The sequence below is a fragment of the Salvelinus sp. IW2-2015 genome, linkage group LG36 (genome assembly GCF_002910315.2).
Source record: "Salvelinus sp. IW2-2015 linkage group LG36, ASM291031v2, whole genome shotgun sequence".
Lineage (NCBI taxonomy): Eukaryota > Metazoa > Chordata > Actinopteri > Salmoniformes > Salmonidae > Salvelinus > Salvelinus sp. IW2-2015.
Genome location: NC_036875.1, coordinates 25,589,449 through 25,616,437, shown reverse-complemented (window position 1 = coordinate 25,616,437; position 26,989 = coordinate 25,589,449). Strand labels below are relative to the sequence as shown.

The 26,989-nt window shown below is 43.3% G+C and overlaps 1 protein-coding gene across 2 annotated transcripts; it reads left to right on the top strand.

Annotated features, from left to right (window-relative positions):
- The first annotated feature begins 12,844 nt into the window (after nt 1-12,844).
- On the top strand, nt 12,845-26,450 carry LOC111959544 (cytochrome c oxidase copper chaperone-like). Of its 2 annotated transcripts, XR_002876685.2 has the most exons (5): nt 12,845-13,048; nt 13,650-13,773; nt 15,332-15,441; nt 17,552-17,623; nt 26,250-26,450. XR_002876685.2 is itself a non-coding variant. In XM_023981181.2 (4 exons), exons 2-3 carry the CDS (start codon nt 13,658-13,660, stop codon nt 15,414-15,416), a joined length of 201 nt encoding a protein of 66 aa, XP_023836949.1. In that variant the 5' UTR covers nt 12,845-13,048; nt 13,650-13,657; the 3' UTR covers nt 15,417-15,441; nt 26,250-26,450. The 2 variants fall into 2 exon arrangements, 1 of the variants encoding a protein (XP_023836949.1); XM_023981181.2 differs by lacking the exon at nt 17,552-17,623.
- Nucleotides 26,451-26,989: the final 539 nt, after the last annotated feature.

Sequence of the window (26,989 nt, the reverse complement as noted above, 5' to 3'; positions counted from 1 at the left end):
CGCAGCATCTGAAGAAGGCAAAAACACGACAGGGCGGAACAAGGACACAGAACAGCAAACATCAAACAAGGATCCGACAAGGACAGAAGCGGAAAACAGAGGGAGAAATAGAGACTCTAATCAGAGGGCAAAATAGGGGACAGGTGTGAAAGAGTAAATGAGGTAGTTAGGAGAATGAGAAACAGCTGGGAGCAGGAACGGAACGATAGGAGAGAGAGAGCGAGAGAGGGAGGGGGAGAGAGAGGGATAGAAAGAGGGAAAGAACCTAATAAGACCAGCAGAGGGAAGCACAGGGACAAGACATGATGATCAATGACAAAACATGACAGTACCCCCCCACTCACCGAGCGCCTCCTGGCGCACTCGAGGAGGAACCCTGGCGGCAACGAAGGAATCATCAATCAACGAACGGTCCAGCACGTCCCGAGATGGAACCCAACTCCTCTCCTCAGGACCGTAACCCTCCCAATCCACTAAGTACTGGTGACCACGTCCCCGAGAACGCATGTCCATGATCTTCCGTACCTTGTAAATAGGTGCGCCCTCGACAAGGACGGGGGGGGGGAGGAAGACGAACGGGGGGGCGAAGAAAAGGCTTGACACAGGAGACATGGAAGACAGGGTGGACGCGACGAAGATGTCGCGGAAGAAGCAGTCGCACAGCGACAGGATTGACGACCTGAGAGACACGGAACGGACCAATGAACCGCGGAGTCAACTTGCGAGAAGCTGTCGTAAGGGGAAGGTTACGAGTGGAAAGCCACCCTCTCTGACCGCGACAATAACTAGGACTCTTAATCCTACGTTTATTGGCGCTCTCACAGTCTGCGCCCTGTAACGGCAAAGTGCAGACCTGACCCTCCTCCAGGTGCGCTCACAACGTTGGACAAAAGCCTGAGCGGAGAACGCTGGACTCGGCGAGCTGGGACGAGAACAGAGGAGGCTGGTACCAAGACTACTCTGAAACGGAGATAGCCCGGTAGCAGACGAAGGAAGCGAGTTGTGAGCGTATTCTGCCCAGGGGAGCTGTTCTGCCAAGACGCAGGGTTTCGAAAAGAAAGGCTGCGTATATAGCGACCAATCGACTGATTGGCCCTTTCTGCTTGACCGTTAGACTGGGGATGAAACCCGGAAGAGAGACTGACGGAAGCACCAATCAAACGACAGAACTCCTCCAAAACTGTGACGTGAATTGCGGGCCTCTGTCTGAAACGGCGTCTAACGGGAGACCATGATTCTGAACACATTCTCAATGATGATTTGTGCCGTCTCCTTAGCGGAAGGAAGCTTAGCGAGGGGAATGAAATGTGCCGCCTTAGAGAACCTATCGATAACCGTAAGAATCACAGTCTTCCCCGCAGACGAAGGCAGACCGGTAATTAAGTCTAAGGCGATGTGAGACCATGGTCGAGAAGGAATGGGAAGCGGTCTGAGACGACCGGCAGGAGGAGAGTTACCTGACTTAGTCTGCGCGCAGTCCGAACAAGCAGCCACGAAACGGCGCGTGTCACGCTCCTGAGTAGGCCACCAAAACCGCTGGCGAATAGAAGCAAGCGTACCCCGAACGCCGGGGTGGCCAGCTAACTTGGCAGAGTGAGCCCACTGACGAACAGCCAGACGAGTAGAGACAGGAACGAACAGAAGGTTACTAGGACAAGCGCGCGCGACGCAGTGTGAGTGAGTGCTTGCTTTACCTGTCTCTCAATTCCCCAGACAGTCAACCCGACAACACGCCCTTCAGGGAGAATCCCCTCGGTCGGTAGAAGCCACAGAAGAACTAAAGAGACGGGATAAGGCATCAGGCTTGGTGTCTTATTTCCCGGGCGATAAGAAATCACGAACTCGAAACGAGCGCGAAAACAACGCCCAACGAGCTTGACGTGCATTAAGTCGTTTGGCAGAACGGATGTACCCAAGGTTCTTATGGTCAGTCCAAACGACAAAAGGGACGGTCGCCCCTCCAACCACTGTCGCCATTCGCCTATGGCTAAGCGGATGGCGAGCAGTTCGCGGTTACCCACATCATAGTTGCGTTCCGATGGCGACAGGCGATGAGAAAAGTAAGCGCAAGGATGGACATTATCGTCAGAATGGAAGCGCTGGGACAGAATGGCTCCCACGCCCACCTCTGAAGCGTCAACCTCACAATGAATTGTTTAGTGACGTCAGGAGTAACAAGGATAGGAGCGGATGTAAAACGCTTCTTGAGGAGATCAAAAGCTCCCTGGGCGGAACCGGACCACTTAAAGCAAGTCTTGACAGAAGTCAGAGCTGTGAGAGGGGCAGCCACTTGACCGAAATTACGAATGAAACGCCGATAGAAATTAGCGAAACCGAGAAAGCGCTGCAACTCGACACGTGACTTAGGAACGCGGCCAATCGCTGACAGCCTGGACCTTAGCGGGATCCATCTGAATGCCTTCAGCGGAAATAACAGAACCGAGAAATGTGACAGAGGAGACATGAAAGGCGCACTTCTCAGCCTTCACGTAGAGACAATTCTCTAAAAGGCGCTGGAGTACACGTCGAACGTGCTGAACATGAATCTCGAGTGACGGTGAAAAAATCAGGATATCGTCAGGTAAACGAAAACAAAGATGTCAGCATGTCTCTCAGTACATCATTAACTAATGCCTGAAAGACAGCTGGAGCATTAGCGAGACCGAACGGCAGAACCGGGATTTCAAAATGCCCTAACGGAGTGTTAAACGCCGTTTCCACTCGTCCCCCTCTCTGATGCGCACGAGATGGTAAGCGTTACGAAGGTCCAACTTAGTAAAGAACCTGGCTCCCTGCAGAATCTCGAAGGCTGACGACATAAGGGGAAGCGGATAACGATTCTTAACCGTATCTCTCTTCTTTTCACACTCCTGGGCCAGACTACACTCAATCATATGACCCACTGAAGAGATGAGTCTTCAGTAAAGACTTAAAGGTTGAGACCGAGTCTGTGTCTCTCACATGGGTAGGCAGACCATTCCATAAAATTGGAGCTCTATAGGAGAAAGCCCTGCCTCCAGCTGTTTGCTTAGAAATTCTAGGGACAATTAGGAGGCCTGCGTCTTGTGACCGTAACGTATGTGTAGGTATGTACGGCAGGACCAAATCGGAAAGATAGGTAGGAGTAAGCCCATGTAATGCTTTTTAGGTTAGCAGTAAAAGCTTGAAATCAGCCCTTGCCTTAAAACTTCTTATGGCTGCAATCCCGGTAACGGGATCGATATGACAACAGCCAGTGAAAGTGCAGGGCGCCAAATTCGAACAACAGAAATCTCATAATTAAAATTCCTCAAACATACATGTGTCTTATATCATTTTAAAGGTAATCTTGTTGTTAATCCCACCAAAGTGTCCGATTTCAAATATGCTTTTCAGCGAAAGCATTACAAACGATTATGTTAGGTCACCACCGAACTAGTCAGGATTCTAGCAGCCGTATTTAGCACTAACTGAAGTTTATTTAGTGCTTTATCCGGGTAGCCGGAAAGTGGAGCATTGCAGTAGTCTAACTTAGAAGTAACAAAAGCATGGATAAATTATTTGGCCACATTTTTGGCCAGAAAGTTTCTGATTTTCGCAATGTTACGTAGATGGAAAAAAGCTGTCCTTGAAACAGTCTTGATATGTTCGTCAAACGAGAGATCAGGGTCCAGAGTAACGCCAAGGTCCTTCACAGCTTTATTTGAGACGACTGTACAACTATCAAGATTAATTGTCAGATTCAACAGAAAATCTCTTTGTTTCTTGGGACCTAGAACAAGCATCTCTATTTTTTCTGAGTTTAAAAGTAGAACATTTGCAGCCATCCACTTCCTTATGTCTGAAACACAGGCTTCTAGCGAGGGCAATTTTGGGGCTTCACTATGTTTCATTGAAATGTACAGCTGTGTGTCATCCGCATAGCAGTGAAAGTTAACATAATGTTTTTGAATGACATCCCCAAGAGGTAAAATATATAGTGAAAACAATAGTGGTCCTAAAACGGAACCTTGAGGAACACCGAAATTTACAGTTGGTTTGTCAGAGGACAAACCATTCACAGAGACAAACTGATATCTTTCCGACAGATAAGATCTAAACCAGGCCAGAACTTGTCCGTGTAGACCAATTTGAGTTTCCAATCTCTCCAAAAGAATGTGGTGATCGATGGTATCAAAAGCAGCACAAAGGTCTAGGAGCACGAGGACAGATGCAAAGCCTCAGTCTGACGCCATTAATAGGTCATTCACTACCTTCACAAGTGCAGTCTCAGTGCTATGATGGGGTCTAAAACCAGACTGAAGCATTTCGTATACATTGTTTGTCTTCAGGAAGGCAGTGAGTTGCTGTGCAACAGCTTTTTCAAAAGCTATAGGCCGATAGTTTTTTATATTTTCTGGGTCAAGGTTTGGCTTTTTCAAGAGAGGCTTTATTACTGCCACTTTTAGTGAGTTTGGTACACATCCGGTGGATAGAGAGCCTTTGATTATGTTCAACATAGGAGGGCCAAGCACAGGAAGCAGCTCTTTCAGTAGTTTAGTTGGAATAGGGTCCAGTATGCAGCTTGAAGGTTAAGAGGCCATGATTATTTTCATCATTGTGTCAAGAGATATAGTACTAAAACACTTGAATGTCTCTCTTGATTCTAGGTCCTGGCAGAGTTGTGCAGACTCAGGACAACTGAACTTTGGAGGAATACACAGATTTAAAGTGGAGTCCGTAATTTGCTTTCTAATGATCATGATCTTTTCCTCAAAGAAGTTCATGAATGTATTACTGCTGAAGTGAAAGCCATCCTCTCTTGGGGAATGCTGCTTTTTAGTTAGCTTTGCGACAGTATCAAAAATAACTTTCGGATTGTTCTTATTTTCTTCAATTAAGTTGGAAAAATAGGATGATCGAGAAGCAGTGAGGGCTTTTCGATACTGCACGGTACTGTCTTTCCAAGCTAGTTGGAAGACTTCCAGTTTGGTGTGGCGCCATTTCCGTTCCAATTTTCTGGAAGCTTGCTTCAGAGCGCGGGTTTTTTCTGTATACCAGGGAGCTAGTTTCTTATGACAAATGTTTTTAGTTTTTAGGGGTGCAACTGCATCTAGTGTATTGCGCAAGGTTAAATTGAATTCCTCAGTTAGGTGGTTAACTGATTTTTGTCCTCTGACGTCCTTGGGTAGGCAGAGGGGGGTCTGGAAGGGCATCAAGGAATCTTTGGGTTGTCTGAGAATTTATAGCACAACTTTTGATGCTCCTTGGTTGGGGTCTGAGCAGCTTATTTGTTGCGATTGCAAACGTAAATGGTGGTCCGATAGTCCAGGATTATGAGGAAAAACATTAAGATCCACAACATTTATTCCATGGGACAAAACTAGGTCCAGAGTATGACTGTGACAGTGAATAGGTCCAGAGACATGTTGGACAAAACCCGATGAGTCGATGATGGCTCCGAAAGCCTTTTGGAGTGGGTCTGTGGACTTTTCCATGTGAATATTAAAATCACCAAAAATTAGAATATTATCTGCTATGACTACAAGGTCCGATAGGAATTCAGGGAACTCAGTGAGAAACGCTGTATATGGCCCAGGAGGCCTGTAAACAGTAGCTATAAAAAGTGATTGAGTAGGCTGCATAGATTTCATGACTAGAAGCTCAAAAGACGAAAATGTTTTTTTTTTTTTTGTAAATTGAAGTTTGCTATCGTAAATGTTAGCAACACCTCCGCCTTTGCGGGATGCACGGGGGATATGGTCACTAGTGTAACCAGYAGGTGAYMCCTCATTTAACACAGTAWATTCATCAGGCTTAAGCCATGTTTCAYTCAGGCCAATKACATCAAGATTATGATCAGTGATTAGTTCATTGACTATAACTGCCTTTGAAGTGAGGGATCTAACATTAAGTAGCCCTATTTTGAGATGTGAGGTATCACGATCTCTTTCAATAATGTCAGGAATGGAGGAAGTCTTTATTCTAGTGAGATTGCTAAGGCGAACACCGCCATGTTTATTTTGCCCAACCTAGGTCGAGGCACAGATGCCGTCTCAATAGGGATAGCTGAGTGTTACGAGAATTATGTTCTCAATGTTCATAAACCAATTCAATTAAACTGCTCAGTCTGCTAAATCAGGATTTGTAAGATGCTGATTGAAATGAAACCCAGCTAAAATAGTCAATAAGGTTTATTCACAGGAACGTTCTAAAGTCAAGAATACAAAGACATCCATTTTATAGCTGCGCACATACTTCCACACAAACAGTAGATATCCTACGCACATACATACACACAAACAGAAGGTATACTACGCACATACTGTCTCACTATCCAGCCGACAGAGATTAGGGAGACCTTGACCTTGAGACGTACTCCCCGTTCTCTCCCAAATCTCTAGTCAGGTCGGCACCGAATGTTGCTCAGACAGTCTGTGTTTAAAATACCAAAAAGACATAAACATTAGCTATATTGTTTTACTCTAATTCTGACTAGGACTACACATTTATTGATTATGATTTTATACATTCTAATCAACTCCATACAAGTATATGTTTCAGGGTGGAATATTCTAAATCATTCAATTAACAGAGAAATCCCATTAACAATCGCCCCTTAATGACTAAATAATACACACTGATACATCAATTGTATACAAGAATAATCCAGACCAATACATTGCTTATCATATCCTGCCATATGTTACACAATCTATTGCAAGCCCAACGGTTTCTCCCCTCTCTGGGTGGGGAGACCTCCTTCCCTGTTATCAGATTCACAGTGGTCATAAGTTGTCTGCCACAGCTCCTTGTCTGCTATGATTCAAACACATTTCCATATGTTATACAGTGACAGGGTGGAATACTGTTAATTATTGCCTAAACATTAACTAAAAAAAATGACACATCTATTTTTATTAATATTGTCAATGTCACTCAAAATCAACCTCACAAAACCAATATGTGTATTTTCATTCCTTATCCATCAATTACTGTTATAGGCCTACATTAGGTATCCTAACTCTTCCTGTTAGGGTTTTTATTACAATCTTCATAAAAACAGTCTTAAAGATCAAAAATAGTCTCATCCAACATTGGCTCCTCGTAGTTAAAAAAACAGAGCCATCTACTAGGCCTGGAGACCTGTATTCGTCATCCCACTGGCCGGAGCTCGGAATCGGTCCGTACCTCACCATCTGTTGCGGCATTGACCTCTCCAGAGTCCTGGTAATCAAACCTCTCACACAGGGGACCAAACAACATCCACACAGAACCAAAACACTCATACAGGTGAAAGTTGCCCACAACACAGTGATTATGACATTTTTCCATTTCCCAAACCCACTATCAAACCAATTTGTTAGAGCATTATCTACCCCAGAGTTCTCTGCCAATTCGTGAACTAATGTGGTTAAACCAGCCAGGGCCTTGGTCACTGATCCGTCTGGAGCTGTGTTATCGGGTATGAAGGTACAACATTCTGCTCCGAATATCACACACACACACACCTTTTTCAGCCAGTAACATATCCAAGGCTATTCTATTCTGCCACACCATCAAACTAGTTATATATTTCTACCAACCCTTGTATCGCATCTCTAGTATAGTTGATGAAACGCTGTTGGTTATAGTAAATATAATTAATCCAATCTACATTTTTATTGAGAGTTGACCACCAGAAGATGCTTGATTCCAAGCCAACCCATATCTGATTCCTAGCTTTGAACTCATCAGGCACCCCCCTTGGAACTCCAATGCTATCAATGTAAACTCTATTGTCAAAAGATCCTGACGGAGCACTCCTTCTTTCTCTTCTACCTGGCCCTAGGTCTTTGTGTTTGATAAGGGTGAAGGGCATGCCTAACTGCACTAGTGCACAAATACCGGTCCAATTTGTAGGCAGGTTGGGCCACAGCTTCATACCTCCACACAACCACCAGACATCCGCTCTAGGCCTTTTTATCTTACTAAAGTCCTCGGAACTCAAGCCCCCAGTCAGGTCCCTCATTGTCTTGTCGGTTGTAACGTTCTCTGTCCTATTGCAAGTTCTTACTTCCCCTACGTCCCATCCGTGTGTGATGTATCGAGCCATACAATAATAATTTCCTCCTATAACTGTGAAAGGGGGAAGTCTGGATGTAATGGGCACATGGGGATACAGATAATGCAGATCAAGGCAACTGTCATTGTCTGGCTTCCCTGCCTTCATGAACAGCTTTACCATACAGGCCATTCCTTGGGAGTGAATCAGATTCCATCAAATGGAAAGGGGATGGTTGTCAACTGAGGTTTTGCTGTGGCGCAGCACTATAGAGCTATCACCTGCCCTAACCTCTTCTACCCGAATGGCACTAGGGTATCAACCGAAACCTGGTCAAATCCAACATACCATAACCCGAGATCCTCTTTCTTTACGTTTTTAGAGGAGGCAACCTCGAACCCTATTGGTATTCGTTCTTCTCCTAACTCTGTGATTGTTCGCCAGTGTCAGTGTGTCTTACCCTCTTGCAATGTGTGACATGAACCCAGGTAGCTCTTCAGCTATTCTTACCGCGAAGGCTGTCACCAGGAGTACTTGGTATGGCCCTTCCAACGGGCTGCTTCCTGTCATTCTCCTCAGGGACTAATGAGTGAATCACCTTCTCCTGTAATTCACCTGTAGAGCATAAAATCTTGGACACACGGTTTGGTTAACAAACAGTCTTCTCATGTGTTCTACCCATTTGCTATATTTATCTATATGAAAAAATAATGTTTTTGTATTATCCAATAGGCCACAAAGTTTCCTAACCCATGGCTCTGCCCATGTATCAATATTGCCGCATATCTAAACAATGACTTAGGTAAGATATTAAATATCCTTATGTCTGACATTATCTTGTAGGACGCCCCTTTCATTCTCTACATGTCCAATTCTCCCTGGGGCGTTCGTTCATGTCTATCCTGTAACAATTCTCTGTCAAGTGTCTTATCTACTTTAAGATTTATCTGTGCTGCTTTCACAGGCACTAGTCAATGCTACTATTTCGGCCTGTTGTGCCGAATAATTTCTAGGCAATGGTTCAGTGTAAGGCCCCTTTTGTCTCCACTCAGTAACAGCCCCCCCCCCCCCCCCCTTTCTCCTCTCTGCTCCCAAACCATCAAGGTCTCAGCAGTGCGGGGAGGGCTTCTCCGTCTGCCCTTCCTCCTATCTGTCTGTCGCTCTTTCTCATGACAGTCAGTATCAAATATGGGGTGTGTCCAAATATTTACTAAATGTCAAACTGTCTGAACTCATGGATTTTAGAAAAATTACCTGTCTATGGTGGCCATCTCTAAAGTAATTACATAGGTCGATTAAGGTTCTCGATGTTCTCAATAATCCCGAATCACCACAGATGTATATCCCTGTCCTGTTGGCCTGGATTAGGTTCTAAATAATTAACATGAGTCTACCATTAGTCCAAGGCTATGCCATTGCTTTCTTCTCATTGGTTCAAATTACAACTGTGTCAAAGAACTATAAACTCGTTCATAATTATCAATTACTCAATTTACCTTAAAATCAGTATCACAAATGACCTTAAATTCATTATCCAAATGGCCCTCCCATGAGGCTGATCAGACCACGAAGGAAAGCCAGGATAGAGGTCAATTGTCCTACCACCCTTACACAGTGGTGTTTCTTACTATATTAGACAAATTAAAGAAAAAACATCAAACATTTTCTACATGTTGTATCCCAGGTTCCCAGAACATTCCCTTTATCTAAAGAATTCACGTGTTTAATTAAAACTCATAAAATAAACCTTCTAATATTCCATATGTGTGTACCCCTTTAAGACATCGTCTCTAGGAAACAAGGAAATCTCCTCAAACCCAAAGGCTAAAAACAAACAAAACATTACATTTCCCGGCCTTTTCAATTTGGTAGAAACATGCCTCTATCTCAATCGCTCCCTTCAAGATTACAGCCCCAGAAAACATTTCCAAAGAGAGACAATGAAGCCTTCTTCTCCCAGGAAAACCACTTTGTCAGCATTCTAATTCCATTGTACTCCCTCCAATCATTAGTTTTAAATTTCCTCAATGGTCATATGTACTTAATTGAGCATGCAATACCCTTGGATACAATTCTTTACTTTAAATCTATGAAATTCCTACTACCTGACTAGTTTAGCCCAAGTTTGCTTTGCAGCATTAAAACCCATTCGGTCTGTCTGCAAACCATCTCTCAAAATGCTTGATATGGATATCCTGCCATTAGACACCCACAACTGTGATTAACGTGCACTGTCCCTTTAAAATAAAATTAACTCAACCTGCAATCCCCTTTACCGACCTGACATGGTTCCACGTAATGGAAACAGATTATAATGTTTAGAATACATTAACTTCCTGTTCAAATTCACTGGTGTTACCTAAACAATCAAACCAAAAATCAATAACCGGGAACTATCACAAAACTTTTACGATTCAACTATTCAGACCTGAATCTCTTACAGCCAAATATAGCCCAGTGAGCGCGACTAACTGTCCTCTTCTTACCCGTGGACAGAAATATAAATTCTCCTCCAACAACGTTCTGCCTTACCGCTATCCTACTATTTAAAACCAAACTTTACAACTGTCCCTTCTTTCAGCTAAACCCTTATGAATTGTTCCAGCCTTAAAAGTAATATGTAACTCACCAAAATGTATAACCTACATCAGTCAATCCATAAGAATAAAAACACATTTCGATGGGCACAACTCTATCGCAATTATCTCTCCGTTATTATTTAGAATTCATTAGATTTAGGTAACTGTCTCTTTTATGATTCAGTAATTTAAATACGAGGAGGTCTGCATGGAGGAATGGGCCAAAATACCAGCAACAGTGTGTGAAAACCTTGTGAAGACTTACAGAAAACGTTTGACCTCTGTCATTGCCAACAAAGGGTATATAACAAAGTATTGAGATAAACTTTTGTTATTGACCAAATACTTATTTTCCACCATAATTTGCAAATAAATAAATTAAAAATCCTACAATGTGATTTTCTGGATTTTTTTTCCTCATTTTGTCTGTCATAGTTGAAGTGTACCTATGATGAAAATTACAGGCCTCTCTCATCTTTTTAAGTGGGAGAACTTGCACAATTGGTGGCTGACTAAATACTTTTTCCCCCCACTGTATATACTGTACTCTATACCATCTACTGCATCTTGCCTATGCCGTTCGGCCATCGCTCATCCATATATTTATATGTACATATTCTTATTCATTCCTTCACACTTGTGTGTTAAAGGTAGTTGTTGTTTAATTGTTAGATTACTTGTTAGATATTACTGCATGGTCGGAACTAGAAGCACAAGCATTTCGCTACACTCGCATTAACATCTGCTAACCATGTGTATGTGACCAATAAAATTTGATTTGATTTTGAATTTGTATACCACCCCAATAGATCCACAGACAATGCAATCGCCTGCACACTGCCCTATTCCATCTGGACAAGAGGAATACCTATGTAAGAATGCTGTTCATTGACTATAGCTCAGCCTTCAACACCATAGTACCCTCCAAGCTCATCATTAAGCTTGGGGCCCTGGGTCTGAACCCCACCCTGTGCAACTGGGTCCTGGACTTCCGAATGGGTCGCGGTGGAGATAGGAAACAACACCTTCACTTAACTGATCCTCATCACAGAGGCCCCACAAGGGTGCATGGTCAGCCCCCTCATGTAGTCCCTGTTCACCCATGACTGCGTGACAACGCAGACCCCCAAATCAATTATTAAGTTTGCAGACAACACAACCGTAGTAGGCCTGAAGATCAACAATGACGAGACAGCCTACAGGGAGTAGGTGAGGGCCCTGGTGGAGTGGTGGCAGGAAAATAACCTCTCACTCAACGTCAACAAAACAAAGGAGCTGATCGTGGACTTCAGGAGACAGCAGAGAGAGCACGCCCCTATACACATCGACGGGACCGCAGTGGAGGAGGTGAAAAGCTTCAAGTTCATCGGCGTACACATCACTGACAATCTGAAATGGTCCACCCTCAACAGCGACTCTTCAACATCATGAGTCTGAAGAAATTTGGCTTGACCCCTAAGACCCTCACAAACTTTTACAGATGCACAATTGAGAGCATCCTGTCGGGCTGTATCACCGCCTGGTACGGCAACTGCAGTGCCCGCAACTGCAGAGCTCTCCAGAGGGTGGTGCGGTCTGCCCAATGCACACTGCCTGCCCTCCAGGACACCTACAGCACCCGATGTCACAGGAAGGCCAAAAAGATCATCAAGGATATCAACCGCCCGAGCCACGGCCTGTTCACCCCACTACCATCCAGAAGGCTAGGTCAGTACAGGTGCATCAAAGCTGGGACCGGGAGACTCAAAAACAGCTTCTGTGTCAAGGCCATCAGACTGTTAAATAGCCATCATTAGCCGGCTACCACCCGTTTACTCAACCCTGCCCCATATACATAGACATGGTATAACTGGTCACTTTAATCATGGCTCACTAGTCACTTTAATAATGTTTATATACCGTACTGCTTTACTCATTTCTATGTATATACTGTATTCTACTCTACTGTATTTTAGTCAATGCCACTCTGACATTGCTCGTCCTAATATTTATATATTTCCTAATTCCATTATTTTACTTTAGATTTGTGTGTATTGTTGTAAATTGTTAGATACTACTGCACTGTTGGAGCTAGGAACACAAGCATTTCGCTACACCCACAGTAACATCTGCTAACCATGTGTATGTGACCAATAACATTTGATTTGCTGGTCCTAAAGCACACGGGTGCTGCGTTGTGTATCACAGTGCAATGATAAAATTGGGGGGGACAAATATGCAATTTCAGAATGTGGGGGCATCATGCCCCCCCCCCCCCAACCCGGTGAAAGTTGCGCCCCTGGTAGAAGCAAAGATGAGTGGAATGACTTACACTTGTCAATTTGTTGCAGCGTGGAAATTAAAATGTAATGTCCCAGAAATCTTAGCGTAACCATCAAAAACATACCTGGCTACACCGTGTTGTATAAGGAAGGACACACATAAATCGGCATCCATGCGCATGAAGGCATAACAGCTAGCTAGCTAAGTATGTTACATAAGGATTATTTTCGCTAGTGTGTTGTTAAATATGTTCTCTACTGAATGTTTAATTGTGCTCTGCTCTTAAATAATCCAGTACGAGTGATCTTGACATACAGTATTACAAGCTAATGTTTTTCGAAAATATAGCTTTGTATGTTAGCTAACGTTAGCTAGATAACTAGCCTAGACATATAGTTTTGGTTCTAGCAGATGGCTAACTATGGGTTTGCAAGTTGAATTTCTACGTGATATTAAGTTACCTATAATGTGACATCAGCTATAGGAAACTGTGTTTGTCTTTAGTTAAATAACTACCTACAATCACAATGTTGCCATCAATTTGGGAAGCTAGCAAATATATTAGGAACTGTTACTTTGTAACACATGTAACGTTAGCAGAGTATCTTCTCGTGTAAAGTTGGCTCCATTTTCACTCTGCATTCTATGATGGTCCGTTCTATCCGGGATCCTTGGGACATCCCTACCCAATTTTGAAGTTGACGCTTAATATGGTTAGGGGTAGGGACGTTCCAAGGATACGAGAGAACATTGACCGTTTTATGATGATGCCATGCAGCTAATCGCTTACACTGTTTATTTTACAGGCTGAAAAATGTCCTCCATGTCTGCTGCCAGCATCGGGCCATTGAGGGCCAATGAGGGCACAGAGAAGAAACCACTGAAACCCTGTTGTGCGTGCCCTGAGACGAAGAAAGTCAGGGATGTTTGGTAGGCTTACATGTATTGGAACTTGAATTGCATTATACTTGTAAAGTGAAAGTTTCTCGTGGACTGTCTCCTCTGGAGTATGCAGTTCAGTGGCGGTCTGTGCCGTTTATGATGAGGGAGGACGATTTTGTTTTTACACGAGCATGGGATTATTTCTATTACATCATGTTGGATGACTGTCATTCATATTCCATTCACCCAGTTCAATGTAACATCAATAGGTTTAGGCAACTACATGATACTCAAATTTTCCCTATACCCATCATGAGGTTGCTACAACCTGGCTTATGAAGGAAAGTTTACAACGTACACCGGTTGAGAGAGAAATTTGAGATGATAGTGACATCCGGACAGACAGTGACACATTCAATACCGCCTTGCACACTCTTGCCTGCTTCTAGATTATCTAGGGTGTAATCATTAGTCCAACAGTTGCAAACAAGAGTTTCTATTGGACAAATTAGTATTTTTATCCCTGTTTTGTTTTCTTCCGTTTAAGAAACGTTTTTCAAAAGAATCAGAGGAATGAATACACCCCTGATCACGCATAAACACAGTTAACTTTCATAGCAGCCACGTTGTATTCATTCTTGCCTCTATGTACTCTACTCCTATCACCTTTTCCCTTCGTTTGTGAACTTCAATGAACAACACATCAGCTGTATGTGACCAGGTGAAAAAACATTTACAAGCCAAACCATGTCATAACCGCTACGTGCAGCCTACATCGTTGTCCCCATATTAGCTAAAGTAAAGTCCTAGTCAACATAGCTAATAGACCTAATGCGTTACTAAACCCTCTACAATCATGCAGTAACGTTAGTGTATAGTCAGTAAGCAGTTACACTGGCGGGCCCCGGTGGCAATAAATTAATAAAACCAAGAACAGCTCTACTTGGTAGACTTCCAGTGTTGTGTTGGATAGTCATAGCCAGCTAGCTAACATGGCATTTGCTTGCTAAGTAAGTGAAACTGAAAGTGATAAAAAAAACTCCTTCATTTTTGAAGAAACACATTTGTTAACTCAAAAATTGTATTTCTCTCTCTTTGAGTCAACTACTCACCACATTTTGTGCACTGCAGTGCTAGCTAGCTGTAGCTTATGCTTTCAGTACCAGATTTTTTCTCTGATCCTTTGATTGGGTGGACAACATGTCAGTTCATGCTGCAAGAGCTCTGATTGGTTGGAGGACATCCTCTGGAAGTTGTCATAATTACTGTGTAAGTCTATGGAGGGGGGTGAGAACCAATAGCCTCCTAGGTTTTGTATTGAAGTCAATGTATCCAGAGGAGGACGGAAGCTAGCTGTCCTCCGGCTACACCATGGTGCTACCCTACAGAGTGCTGTTGAGGCTACTGTAGACCTTCATTGCAAAACAGTGTGTTTTAATCTATTATTTGGTGACGTTAATATAATTAGTATAGTTTTATCTAAAAAGGATAACCTTTTCAATATTTTACAATTTTTATGAAATTCACTGAGGAGGATGGTCCTCCCCTTCCTTCTCTGAGGAGCTTCCACTGATGCAGTTGCTGATGACAATTTCCTCTGTTTCAGCATCATTGAGAAGGGTGAAGAAAGTTGCACAGATCTCATCGAGGCACATAAGGATTGTATGAGGGCGCTTGGATTCAAGATTTAATATAACTCCATATAATAAGTGGTCGGTGAGTCTCAAATATGTCTATTGATCTTGCATGTCGTGACGCACAGCTCGAGTATTAATTTAGCCTCACTTGTAGTGCCTATGTTGTGAAAATAACATTCTGCCCGAGATGTGTCCCGTATCCTCAAAATGGCTCAAACGTCCTAGAAATCCTGTTAAAGCCAGTTTTCAGACAAGAACAACTCTGAGTAGATTTTAGGATGATGTTAAAACACTGCTCAGACACAAACTGAGCCAGGAATAAATCAACTCCCAAAACTTTCTCAGCTGGTAATCACAACAGTTTGAGTAAGGTACAACAAAGGAAAGCTGGTGATGATGCTCATTGACCAAGTGGCAAATGATGGGGAATAACCAATGATGAACAGTGCCTTCGGAAAGTATTCAGACCCTTTGATTTTTTCCACATTTTGTTACGTTACAGCCTTAATCTAAAATTGATTTTTTTTTAAATACAAAAAATCCTCAGCCATCTACACACACTAGCAAATAATGACAAAGTGAAAACAGCTTTTTAGACATTTTTGCAAAGGGATATATATATTTTTTTAAATACCTTATTTACAAAAGTATTCAGACTCTTTGCTATGAGACTCAAAATTGAGCTCAGGTGCATCCTGTTTCCATTGATCATCCTTGATGTTTCTACAACTTGATTGGAGTCTACCTGTGGTAAATTCAATTGATTGAACATGATTTGGAAAGGCACCCACCTTTCTATATAATGTCCCACAGTTGACCGTGCATGTCAGAGCAAAAACCAAGCCATAAGGTCGAAAGAATTGTCTGTAGAGCTCCGTGACAGGATTGTGTCGAGGCACAGATCTGGGGAAGAGTACCAAAACAGTTCTGCAGCATTGACGGTCCCCAAGCACAAAGTGGCCTCCATCATTCTTAAATGGAAGAAGTTTGGAACCACCAAGACTCTTCTTAGAGCTCGCCACCTGGCCAAACTGTGCAATTGGGGGAGGGTCTTGGTCATGGTCGCTCTGACAGAGCCCTAGAGTTCCTCTGTGGAGATGGGAGAACCTTCCAGAAGGACAACCTTCTTTGCAGCACTCCACCAATCAGGCCTTTATGGTTGAGTGGCCAGGCGGAAGCCACTCCTCAGTAAAAGGCACATGACAGCCCGCTTGGAGTTTGCCAAAAAGCACCTAAAGGACTCTCAGAGCCATGAGAAACAAGATTCTCTGCTCTGATGAAACCAAGATGGAAGACTTTGGCCTGAATGCCAAGCGTCACATCTTGAGGAAACCAGGCACCTTCCCTACGGTGAAGCATGGTGGTGGCAGCATCATGCTGTAGGGATGTTTTTCAGCGGCAGGGACTGGGAGACTAGTCAGGTCTGAGGCAAAGATGAACGGAATAAAGTACAGAGAGATCCTTGATAAAAACCTGCTCCAGAGTGCTCAGGACCTCAGACTTGGGTGAAGGTTCACCTTCCAACAGGAAAACGACCTTAAGCACACAGCCAAGACAACGCAGGAGTGGCTTTGGGACAAATCTCAATGTCCTTAAGTGGCCTAGCCAGAGCCTGGACATGAACCCGATCGAACATCTCTGAAGAGACCCTGAAAATAGCTGTGCAGCGACACTCCCCATCCACCCTTCAGAGCTTGAGAGGATCTGCAGAGAAGAATGGGAGAAACTCCCCAAATACAGGTGTGCCAAGCTTGTAGCATCATACCCAAGAAGACTTGAGACTGTAACCTTACATAATGGGGAAAAAGTCAAGGGGTCTGAACTTTCAGAAGGCACTGTATATAAACCCCGGATTGCTGATTCTATGTATTGGCCATTTAGAGGCATTGAAGCCACTGGTCGGCCATATGACACTCCACAGTAGGGGCATAGGAATGAATGGAATTCTACAGTATTTCAATTAATTATTTCATGCACAAAGTTTTCACGTATTTTTGTTGTTGTAGTGGGCACAGTAACATTAGTAGTCTCCAAAAGTTATACTAAAAGGGGGGAAAGAAATAATCTCACAATATAATTTAAAAGTATGCATTAAACCTGTGTCTGTAATACAATTAATATTGCACAAACGAATGTAGACATTAATACATGCATTTATATAGCTTCCACACTTTTTTTTTTTTTTACAGTGGTGGGTGATTGCCAAGATGGAGACATGGTGGCATCAACACAGCAACCCCCCCCCCCCCATCAGTCATCTAGTGGGTATATACAGTGCATCCGGAAAGTATTCAGACCCCTTGATTTTCCCCACATTTTGTTACGTTATAGCCTTATTCTAAAATGGATTATTCTTTTTCCTTATCAATCTACACACAATACCCACAATACCCCATAATGACAAAGCAAAAACGGATTTTTAGAAATTGTTGCTAATTTATTAGAAATGAAAAAGTCAAATCACATTTACATACCTTCACTCTGCGGTCCATATCATCCCAAACCATCTCAGTTGGGTTGAGGTCGGGTGATTGTGGCCAATTCATCTGATGCAGCACTCCATCACTCTCCTTCTTGGTCAAATAGCCCTTACACAGCCTGGAGGTGTGTTGGGTCATTGTCCTGTTGAAAAATTAATGGTAGTCCCACCAAGCGCAAACCAGATGGGATGGCATAATGCTGCAGAATGCTGTGGTAGCCATGCTGTATAAGTGTGCGTTGAATTCTAAATAAATCTCTCACAGTGTCACCAGCAAAGCACCATCACACCACCACCTCCATGCTTCATGGTGGGAACCACAAATGCGGATATCATCCGTTCACCTACTCTGCGTCTCACAAAGACACGGCAGTTGGAACCAAAAATCATCAGACCAAAAGACAGATGTCCATTGCTCATGTTTCATAGCCCAAGCACGTCTCTTTTTCTTATGGGTGTCCTTTAGTAGTGGGTTCTTTGCAGAAATTCGACCATGATGGCCGATTTATGCAGTCTCCTCTGAACAGTTGGTGTTGAGATGTCTGTTACTCTGTGACGCATTTATTTGGGCTGCAATTTCTGAGGATGGTAACTCTAATGAACTTATTCTCTGCAGCAGAGGTAACTCTGGGTCTTCCTTTCCTGTGGTAGTCCTCATGAGAGCCAGTTTCATCATAGCGACGTGATGGTTTTTGCAACTGCACTTGAAATGTTCTGTATTGACTGAACTTCATGTCTTAAAGTTTCTCTCTGCTTTTTAATTATAATTTTTTTTTACGCTCCTTTTCTCCCCATCCAATTGTTAGAAGTTACTGTCTTGTCTCATCTCTACAACTCCCGTACGGGCTCGGGAGAGACGAAGGTCGAGAGCCATGCGTCCTCCGAAACACAATCCAAGCTTCTTAACACAGCGTGCATCCAACCCGGAAGCCAGCCACACCAATGTGTCGGAGGAAACACCGTACACCTAGCGACCTGGTCAGCGTGCACTGCGCCCAGCCCGCCACAGGAGTCCCTAGTGCGCGATGAGACAATGATATCCCTACCGGCCAAACCCTCCCTAACCCGGACGACGCTAGGCCAATTGTGCGTTGCCCTATGGACCTCCCGGTCGTGGCCGGCTGCGACAGAGCCTGGGCTCGAACCCAGAGTCTCTGGTGGCACAGCGATGCAGTGCCTTAGACCACTGCGCCACCCAGGAGTCCTCTCTTTGCTTTTTTGAGCTGTTCTTGCTATAATATGAACTTGTTCTTTTACCAAATAGGGCTATCTTCTGTATACCCCCCTACCTTGTCACAACACAACTAATTGGCTCAAACGCATTAAGAAGTAAAGAAATGCATTCCATGTGACTACCTCATGAAGCGGGCTGAGAGAATGCCAAGAGTGTGCAAAGCTGTCATCAGGGCAAAGGGTGGCTACTTTGAAGAATCTAAAATATTAAATATTTTTTGATTTGTTTAACACTTTTTTTGTTTGTTTACTACATGATTCCATATGTGTTATTTCATAGTTTTGATGTCTTCACTATTATTCTACAATGTAAAAATAAAGAAAACCCTTGAATGAGTAGGTGTGTCCAAACTTTTGACTGGTACTGTATATGCAACTGCTCGACAAAAAATACAAATGCACAGGCCACGACCAACAGCATATCGATCAAACAATTGACCAGTCTACAATTGGGGTCAGCCCTACTTCGCATAGTTGATCAGGCAGTTGATTGTGGCCTGTGGAATTATTTCCTCCGACTCTTCAATTGCTGTGCGAAGTTGCTGGATATTGTCGGGAACTGGAACACGCTTTCTTACACGTCGATCCAGAGCATCTCAAACATGCTCAATGTGTCACATGTCTGGTGAGTATGCAGGCCATGGAATAACTGGGACATTTTCTGCATCCAGGAATTGTGTACAGATCCTTGCGAAATGGGGGCGTGCATTATCCTGCTGAAACATGAGGTGAATGCGGCGGGTGAATGGCACGACAATGGGCCTCAGGATTTGGTCACACTATCTCTGTTCATTCCAATTGCCATTGATAAAATAAAATAGTGTTCGTTGTCTGTAGCTTATGCCTACCTTCCCATACAATAACCTCACCGCCACCATACGGCAGTCTGTTCGCAACGTTGACATCAGCAAACCGCTCGCCCACACAACACCATACACGTGGTCTGTGAGGCCGGTTGGACATACTGCCAAATTCTCAAAAAATACGTTGAAGGCTACTTATGGTAGAGCAATGAACATTCAATTATCTGGTAACAGCTCTGGTGGACATTCCTGCAGTTAGCATGCCTAATTGCACGCTCCCTCAACTTGAGACATCTGTGGCATGACAGAACTGCACATTTGAGTGGCCTTTAATTGTCCCCAGCACAAGGTGCACCTGTGTAATGATCATGCTGTTTAATCAGCTTCTTGATATGCCACACCTGTCAGATAAAAAAAAGTGGTAACCTTGTATAGCTGAGGACTCAATGTCAAAGAAACTAAACAATGATATCCCCATATGCATTGGAGTCACGTCTTTCCCAGGTATTTTACAGCTTGTTTGTAGCATAAAGCATTGCGGACCAAAGCGCTGTTATACAGTAGATCACTTTTATATAAATATTTTCTTCAAAATCTGAAACTAACAAGGGGTAGGTCTGTGCTTTTTGCTATTTTATTTAATAAAAGGTAGGCCTATGGCATACCCCCTCAATTCGAATCCTGGTTTTAACTGAATAGCCCTTCACTGACAGGAAGGAGGTAGGCTATTTAAAGAGTGCATGGTGGGTGTAGGAATCTGCTAGGAAATCTATAGAAATAGACACCTGTAGCTTTCGACTGTGAAGCAGGTAGGCTTACCTCTTATTTCTTTAATAGCAAGAAATAGGCTCCAACACAAAGCCCTCTTGTTGTTAGGAAAGTCTAATTAAAATGAAATAAATGATAGTTGTAGCAAGCTATTCAAGTTGACCTCTGGTCCTACTTCTCCGTGATCTCGTTCTCAAACTGAACTGAATAGGCTAAGATATTTAGTTTTTTGGACTAGTCCTATTAAAAAAATATATATTTTCAGAAGATGCCTTAGACTCTCCTCCTAATCTGCCAATGTAAGCCTGCACAGCATTGGTTAGGCAGCACACAAAAAAGTTTTTGTAAAATGGCGCCGGAGCAGATGCAGACGTTTTACGTGCCCCCAACACGATTGTGTTTTTTTGTTCGTTTATCTGCGCTGTTTGCAACTTATTTTGTACTATTTTTGTACATAATGTTGCCGCTACCGTCTGTTATGACCGAAAATAACTTCTAGACATCAGGACTGCGATTACTCACCACGGACGAGCAGAATTCTTTTTCTTCTTTCACAACTTTGACGAGCCCGAGGCGGAGGATATACGGCTCCCTCGGGAACAGGCCCCAACCCCAGTGATCTGCATGAAGAGGAGGCGGAGAAAGAGAGGCCGGAGGGCGTGCTGCCTTCTGAGCAGTAGACGGCGATCGAATAAACCCCCACTCCCCTCGATTCTGCTCGCAAACATGCAATCTTTGGACAATGAAATGGACGAGTTATTCGGAAGATTAAACTACCAACAGGACATTAAAAACTGTAACATCCTATGCTTCACAGAGTCGTGGCTGAACGACGTTAATATCAACATACAGCTGGCTGGTTATACGATGTACCGGCAGGATAGAACAGCGGCGTCTGGTAAGACAAGGGCGGCGGTCTATGTATTTTTGTAAACAACAGTTGGTGAACGATATCTAAGGAAGTCTCGAGCCATTGCTTGCCTGAGGTAGAGTTTCTAATGATAAGCTGCAGACCACATTACCTACCGGGAGAGTTCTCATCTATATTCTTTGTAGGTGTTTACATACCACCACAGTCAGAGGCTGGCACCAAGATAGCATGAAATGATCTGTTTCCATCATAAGCAAACAAGAAAACGCTTACCCAGAGGCGGCGCTCCTAGTAGCCGGGGACTTTAATGCAGGGAAACTTAAAAGTTTTACCTAATTTCTATCAACATGTTAAATGTGCAACCAGAGGGAAATTAACTCTGGACCACCTATACTCCACACACAGATATGCATACAAAGCTTTCCCTTGCCCTCCATTTGGCAAATCTGACTACAATTCTATCCTCCTGATTCCTGCTTACAAGCAAAAATTAAAGCAGGAAGCACCAGTGACTCGATCAATTAAAAAGGGGTCAGATGACGCAGATGCTAAGCTCCAGGACAGTTTTGCTAGCACAGACTGGAATATGTTCCGGGATTCCTCCAATGGCATTGAGGAGTACACCACATCTGTCATTGGCTTCATCAATAAGTGCATCGACGATGTCGTCGACACAGTGACCGTGCGTACATACCCCATCCAGAAACCATGGATTACAGGCAGCATCCGCACTGAGCTAAAGGCTAGAGCTGCCACTTTCAAGGAGCGTTATACAAACAGGCAACGTGTCAATACAGGACTAAGATCGAGTTATTACTACACCGGCTCTGACACTCGTCGGATATGGCAGGGCCTGCAAACCATGACAGAATACAAAGGGAAGCACAGCTGAGAGCTTCTCAGTGACACGAGCCTACCGGACGAGCTAAACTACTTCTATGCTCGCTTCGAGGCAAATAACACTGAAACATGCATGAGAGCACCAGCTGTACCAGAAGACTGTGTGATCATGCTCTCCGCAGCCGATGTAAGACCTTTAGACAGGTCAACATTCACAAGGCCGCAGGGCCAGACGGATTACCAGGATGTGTACTGCGAGCATGCGCTGACCAACTAGAAGTATCTTCACTGACATGTTCAACCTCTCCCTGTCCGAGTCTGTAATACCAACATGTTTTTAGCAAACCACCATAGTGCCTGTGCCAAAGAACACTAAGGTAACCTGCCTAAATGACTACCGACCCGTAGCACTCATGTCTGTAGCCATGAAGTGATTTGAAAGGCTGGTCATGGCTCACATCAACACCATCATCCCAGAAACCCTAGACCCACTCCAATTTGCATACCTCCCCAACAGATCCACAGATGATGCAGTCTGTATTGCACTCCACACTGCCCTTTCCCGTCTGGACAGAAGGAACACCTATGTGAGAATACTATTAATTGACTACAGCTCAGCGTTCAACACCATAGTGCCCACGAAGCTCATCATTAAGCAAAGGACCCTGGGACGAAGCTCATCATTAAGCTAAGGACCCTGGGACGAAGCTCATCATTAAGCTAAGGACCCTGGGACTAAACTCCTCCCTCTGCAACTGGATCCTGGACTTCCTGACGGGCCGCTCCCAGGTGGTAAGGGTAGGTAACAACACGCCACGCTGATCCTCAACACAGGAGCCCCTCGGGTGCGTGCTCAGCCCCCTCCTGTACTCCCTGTTCACTCTTGACTGCACGACTCCAACACCATCATTAAATTTGCAGATGACACAACAGTGGTAGACCTGATCACTGACAACAACGAGACAACCTATAGGGAGGTCAGAGACCTGGCCGTGTGGTGCCAGGACAACAACCTCTCCCTCAACGTGATCAAGACAAAGGAGATGATTGTGGACTACAGGAAAAAGAGGACCCGAGCACGGCCCCATTCTCATCGACAGGGCTGCAGTGGAGCAGGTTGAAAGCTTCCAGTTCCTTGGTGTCCACATCACCAGCAAACTAACATGGTCCAAGCACACCATGACAGTCATGACGCGGGCGCAACAAACCTATTCCCACTCAGAAGACTGAAAAGATTTGGCATGGGTCCTCAGATCCTCAAAAGGTTCTACAGCTGCACCATCGAGAGCATCCTGACTGGTATGGCAACTGCTCGGCCTCCGACCGCAAGGCACTACAGAGGGTAGTGCGAACGGCCCAGTACATCACTGGGGCCAAGCTTCCTGCCATCCAGGATCTATACCAGGTGGTGTCAGAGGAAGGCCCTGAAAATTGTCAAAGATTCCAGCCATCCTAGTCATAGACTGTTCTCTCTGCTACCACACAGCAAGCAGTACCGGAGCGCCAAGTCCAGGTCCATTTACATACTACCTCAACTAACCGGTGCCCCTGCACATTGACTCTGTACCAGCACCCCCCTGTATATATAATTTTTTACTGCTCCTCTTTAATTACTTGTTACTTTTATCTCTTATCCGTATTTTTTGAAACTGAACTGTCGGTTAGGGTCTTGTAAGTGTTTCACTGTAAGGTCTACACCTGTTGTATTCGGCGCATGTGACTAGTAAAATTAGATTTGATCAGCCAGAGCAGTCCGGGCTCAGGTTTGGAATATCCATTGCAGTGTGTAGTGCAGACTAGTTTTATTTACACCATCCCAGCAGCTATCTTAGAAATATAACTTTGCTCTGTGCTTCTCCGCACATGTACTTCGTAGCCTGTAGGCTATGTATCATTTGATTTAGACCACACTAAATAGACTGTAGACTCACTTGATATTGCGTGCCCAGTGGAGAATCAGAGATGAGGGGCGGCATTGAGCACACATCGATAAACAGTACATCTATCTATCTATCTATCTATCTATCTATCTATCTATCTATCTATCTATCTATCTATCTATCTATCTATCTATCTATCTATCTATCTATTCAATTCAATTCAATTCAAGGGGCTTTATTGGCATGGGAAACATGTGTTAACATTGCCAAAGCAAGTGAGGTAGATATTATACAAAAGTGAAATAAACAATACAAATTAACAGTAAACATTACACATACAGAAGTTTCAAAACAATAAAGACATTACAAATGTTATATATATACAGTGTTGTAACAATGTACAAATGGATAAAGCACACAAGTTAAAATAAATAAGCATAAATATGGGTTGTATTTACAATGGTGTTTGTTCTTCACTGGTTGCCCTTTTCTTGTGGCAACAGGTCACAAATCTTGCTGCTGTGATGGCACACTGTTGGAATTTCTCCCAGTAGATATGGGAGTTTATCAAAATTGGATTTGTTTTCAAATTCTTTGTGGATCTGTGTAATCTGAGGGAAATATGTCTCTCTAATATGGTCATACATTGGGCAGGAGGTTAGGAAGTGCAGCTCAGTTTCCACCTCATTTTGTGGGCAGTGTGCACATAGCCTGTCTTCTCTTGAGAGCCATGTCTGCCTACGGCGGCCTTTCTCAATAGCAAGGCTATGCTCACTGAGTCTGTACATAGTCAAAGCTTTCCTTAAGTTTGGGTCAGTCACAGTGGTCAGGTATTCTGCCACTGTGTACTCTCTGTTTAGGGCCAAATAGCATTCTAGTTTGCTCTGTTTTTTTGTTAATTCTTTCCAATGTGTCAAGTAATTATCTTTTTGTTTTCTCATGATTTGGGTTGGGTCTAATTGTGCTGTTGTCCTGGGGCTCTGTGGGGTGTGTTTGTGTTTGTGAACAGAGCCCTAGGACCAGCTTGCTTAGGGGACTCTTCTCCAAGTTCATCTCTCTGTATCTATCTATCTATCTCATCTTCTAATAAGCAATACATTCTAAAACACTGAGAAATATACATTTCATCAATTACGAATTACATGACCCTCCCCTGGACTAGATTAAAAAAACAAAATACTAAACCCTCCAGTTGACTGAAATTTAATGACCTTCCCACATTTTCCTCCAGGTACCAATTCTGTGAATTTCGATCCATCCCTAATCAGTAATAAACACTCCTGCTATTAGGTCATTTTAATCTACATTAAAATAAAGTTAAAGGTACAATATTCCGAAATCCATCTGCCATTTCCTGTTTGCCTAATTTCACTTTGACAAAACAAGTGTAGGTAGTCATTGAACCATCTAAACCGTCTAAACCGCTGTGAAATATATTTTCAATAACCACAAATATAGTATTTTCAGCTGTTTTTGAAGCTGGTGTACAAAAGTAAAAGATGCAAAAACGAAACTTACGGGAAGTATAGAAATAGCGCTCATGGAACAGATCTACCGATTTTTAGACCTGCTTTCAATGAGAATGACAGTTCTATAACTAACACATTTTCTACTCTGAGATGCTTTGTGGATAAGGCCCCTAACTTCTGCAGGTTTTGCAGTGTCCTCTGTAAGTTAGCATTTTCTGCCTTTTTTCTGCTCAAGTTGATCAAGCTGCTGATGTCAACAGCTGTAGTGTTTGTGTATGTATAAGAGCAAATAACCTTTGGTGGTGCAGGGCTTGTTTCTCTTGGATTGACTTAAAGGAGATCAATTGGATTACATGTGATTTATTAAATGATGCTCGCAAGCAGTGATGGGGACAAGCTTGTATATTGGTAGTGTTATTCTTTATGTTGATCAGAGTATTCATAACCTTGTCACATTGGATTTACAACATTTCAGATGGTCTGACTGCTATATGAATTGGTTTATATGTGCTGAAGTTGACGCTCCTCTGTTCTCCTTTTGCAGTGTGTCGTTGGTGGCCGGCTGTCCGGAAGGAGACCTGGGATATTTCTCTTGTTTGTATTTATACTGCAACCTGAATGGAAGATGTGATCGCTGCAAGGATGGTGTTCCACTGAGTGAAATGTGTTGGCTTAATGCTCAGATTTTCTGAATGATGTGAATCTTGTTCTGCTGATTAGAATTAAATATATGTCCTATGCAAAATGACTTTGTTTTTATATGGCAGGAGGAAACACAATTCAATTAATTGTATAGGTAGTGTTAAAGGGGCAATCTGCAGTGGTTACATCCATTTTTATACTTATAAATTAATCATATGTACCCATTGATTCTTGAAGAATATACAGTTGAAGTCAGAAGTTTACATACACCTTAGCCAAGTACATTTAAACTCAGTTTTTCCACAATTCCTGACATTTAATCCTAGTAAAAATTCCCTGTCTTAGGTCAGTTAGGATCACCACTTTATTTTAAGAATGTGAAATGTCAGAATAATAGTAGATTTATTTCAGATTTAATTTCTTTCATCACATTCCCAATGGGTTAGAAGTTTACATACACTCAATTAGTAGTTGGTAGCATTGCCTTTAACTTGGGTTAAATGTTTCAAGTAGCCTTCCACAAGTTCCCACAATAAGTTGAGTGAATTTTGGCCTATTCCTCCTGACAGAGCTGGTGTAACTGAGTCAGGTTTGTAGGCCTCTTTGCTTGCACACACTTTTTCAGTTCTGCCCACAGATTTT

Coding starts and splice junctions, on each gene's coding strand:
- LOC111959544 (XM_023981181.2), top strand. CDS start 13,658: ATGTCCTCCATGTCTGCTGCCAGCATCGGGCCATTGAGGGCCAATGAG. Junction 13,774..15,331: donor AAGAAAGTCAGGGATGTTTG/GTAGGCTTACAT, acceptor CCTCTGTTTCAG/CATCATTGAGAAGGGTGAAG.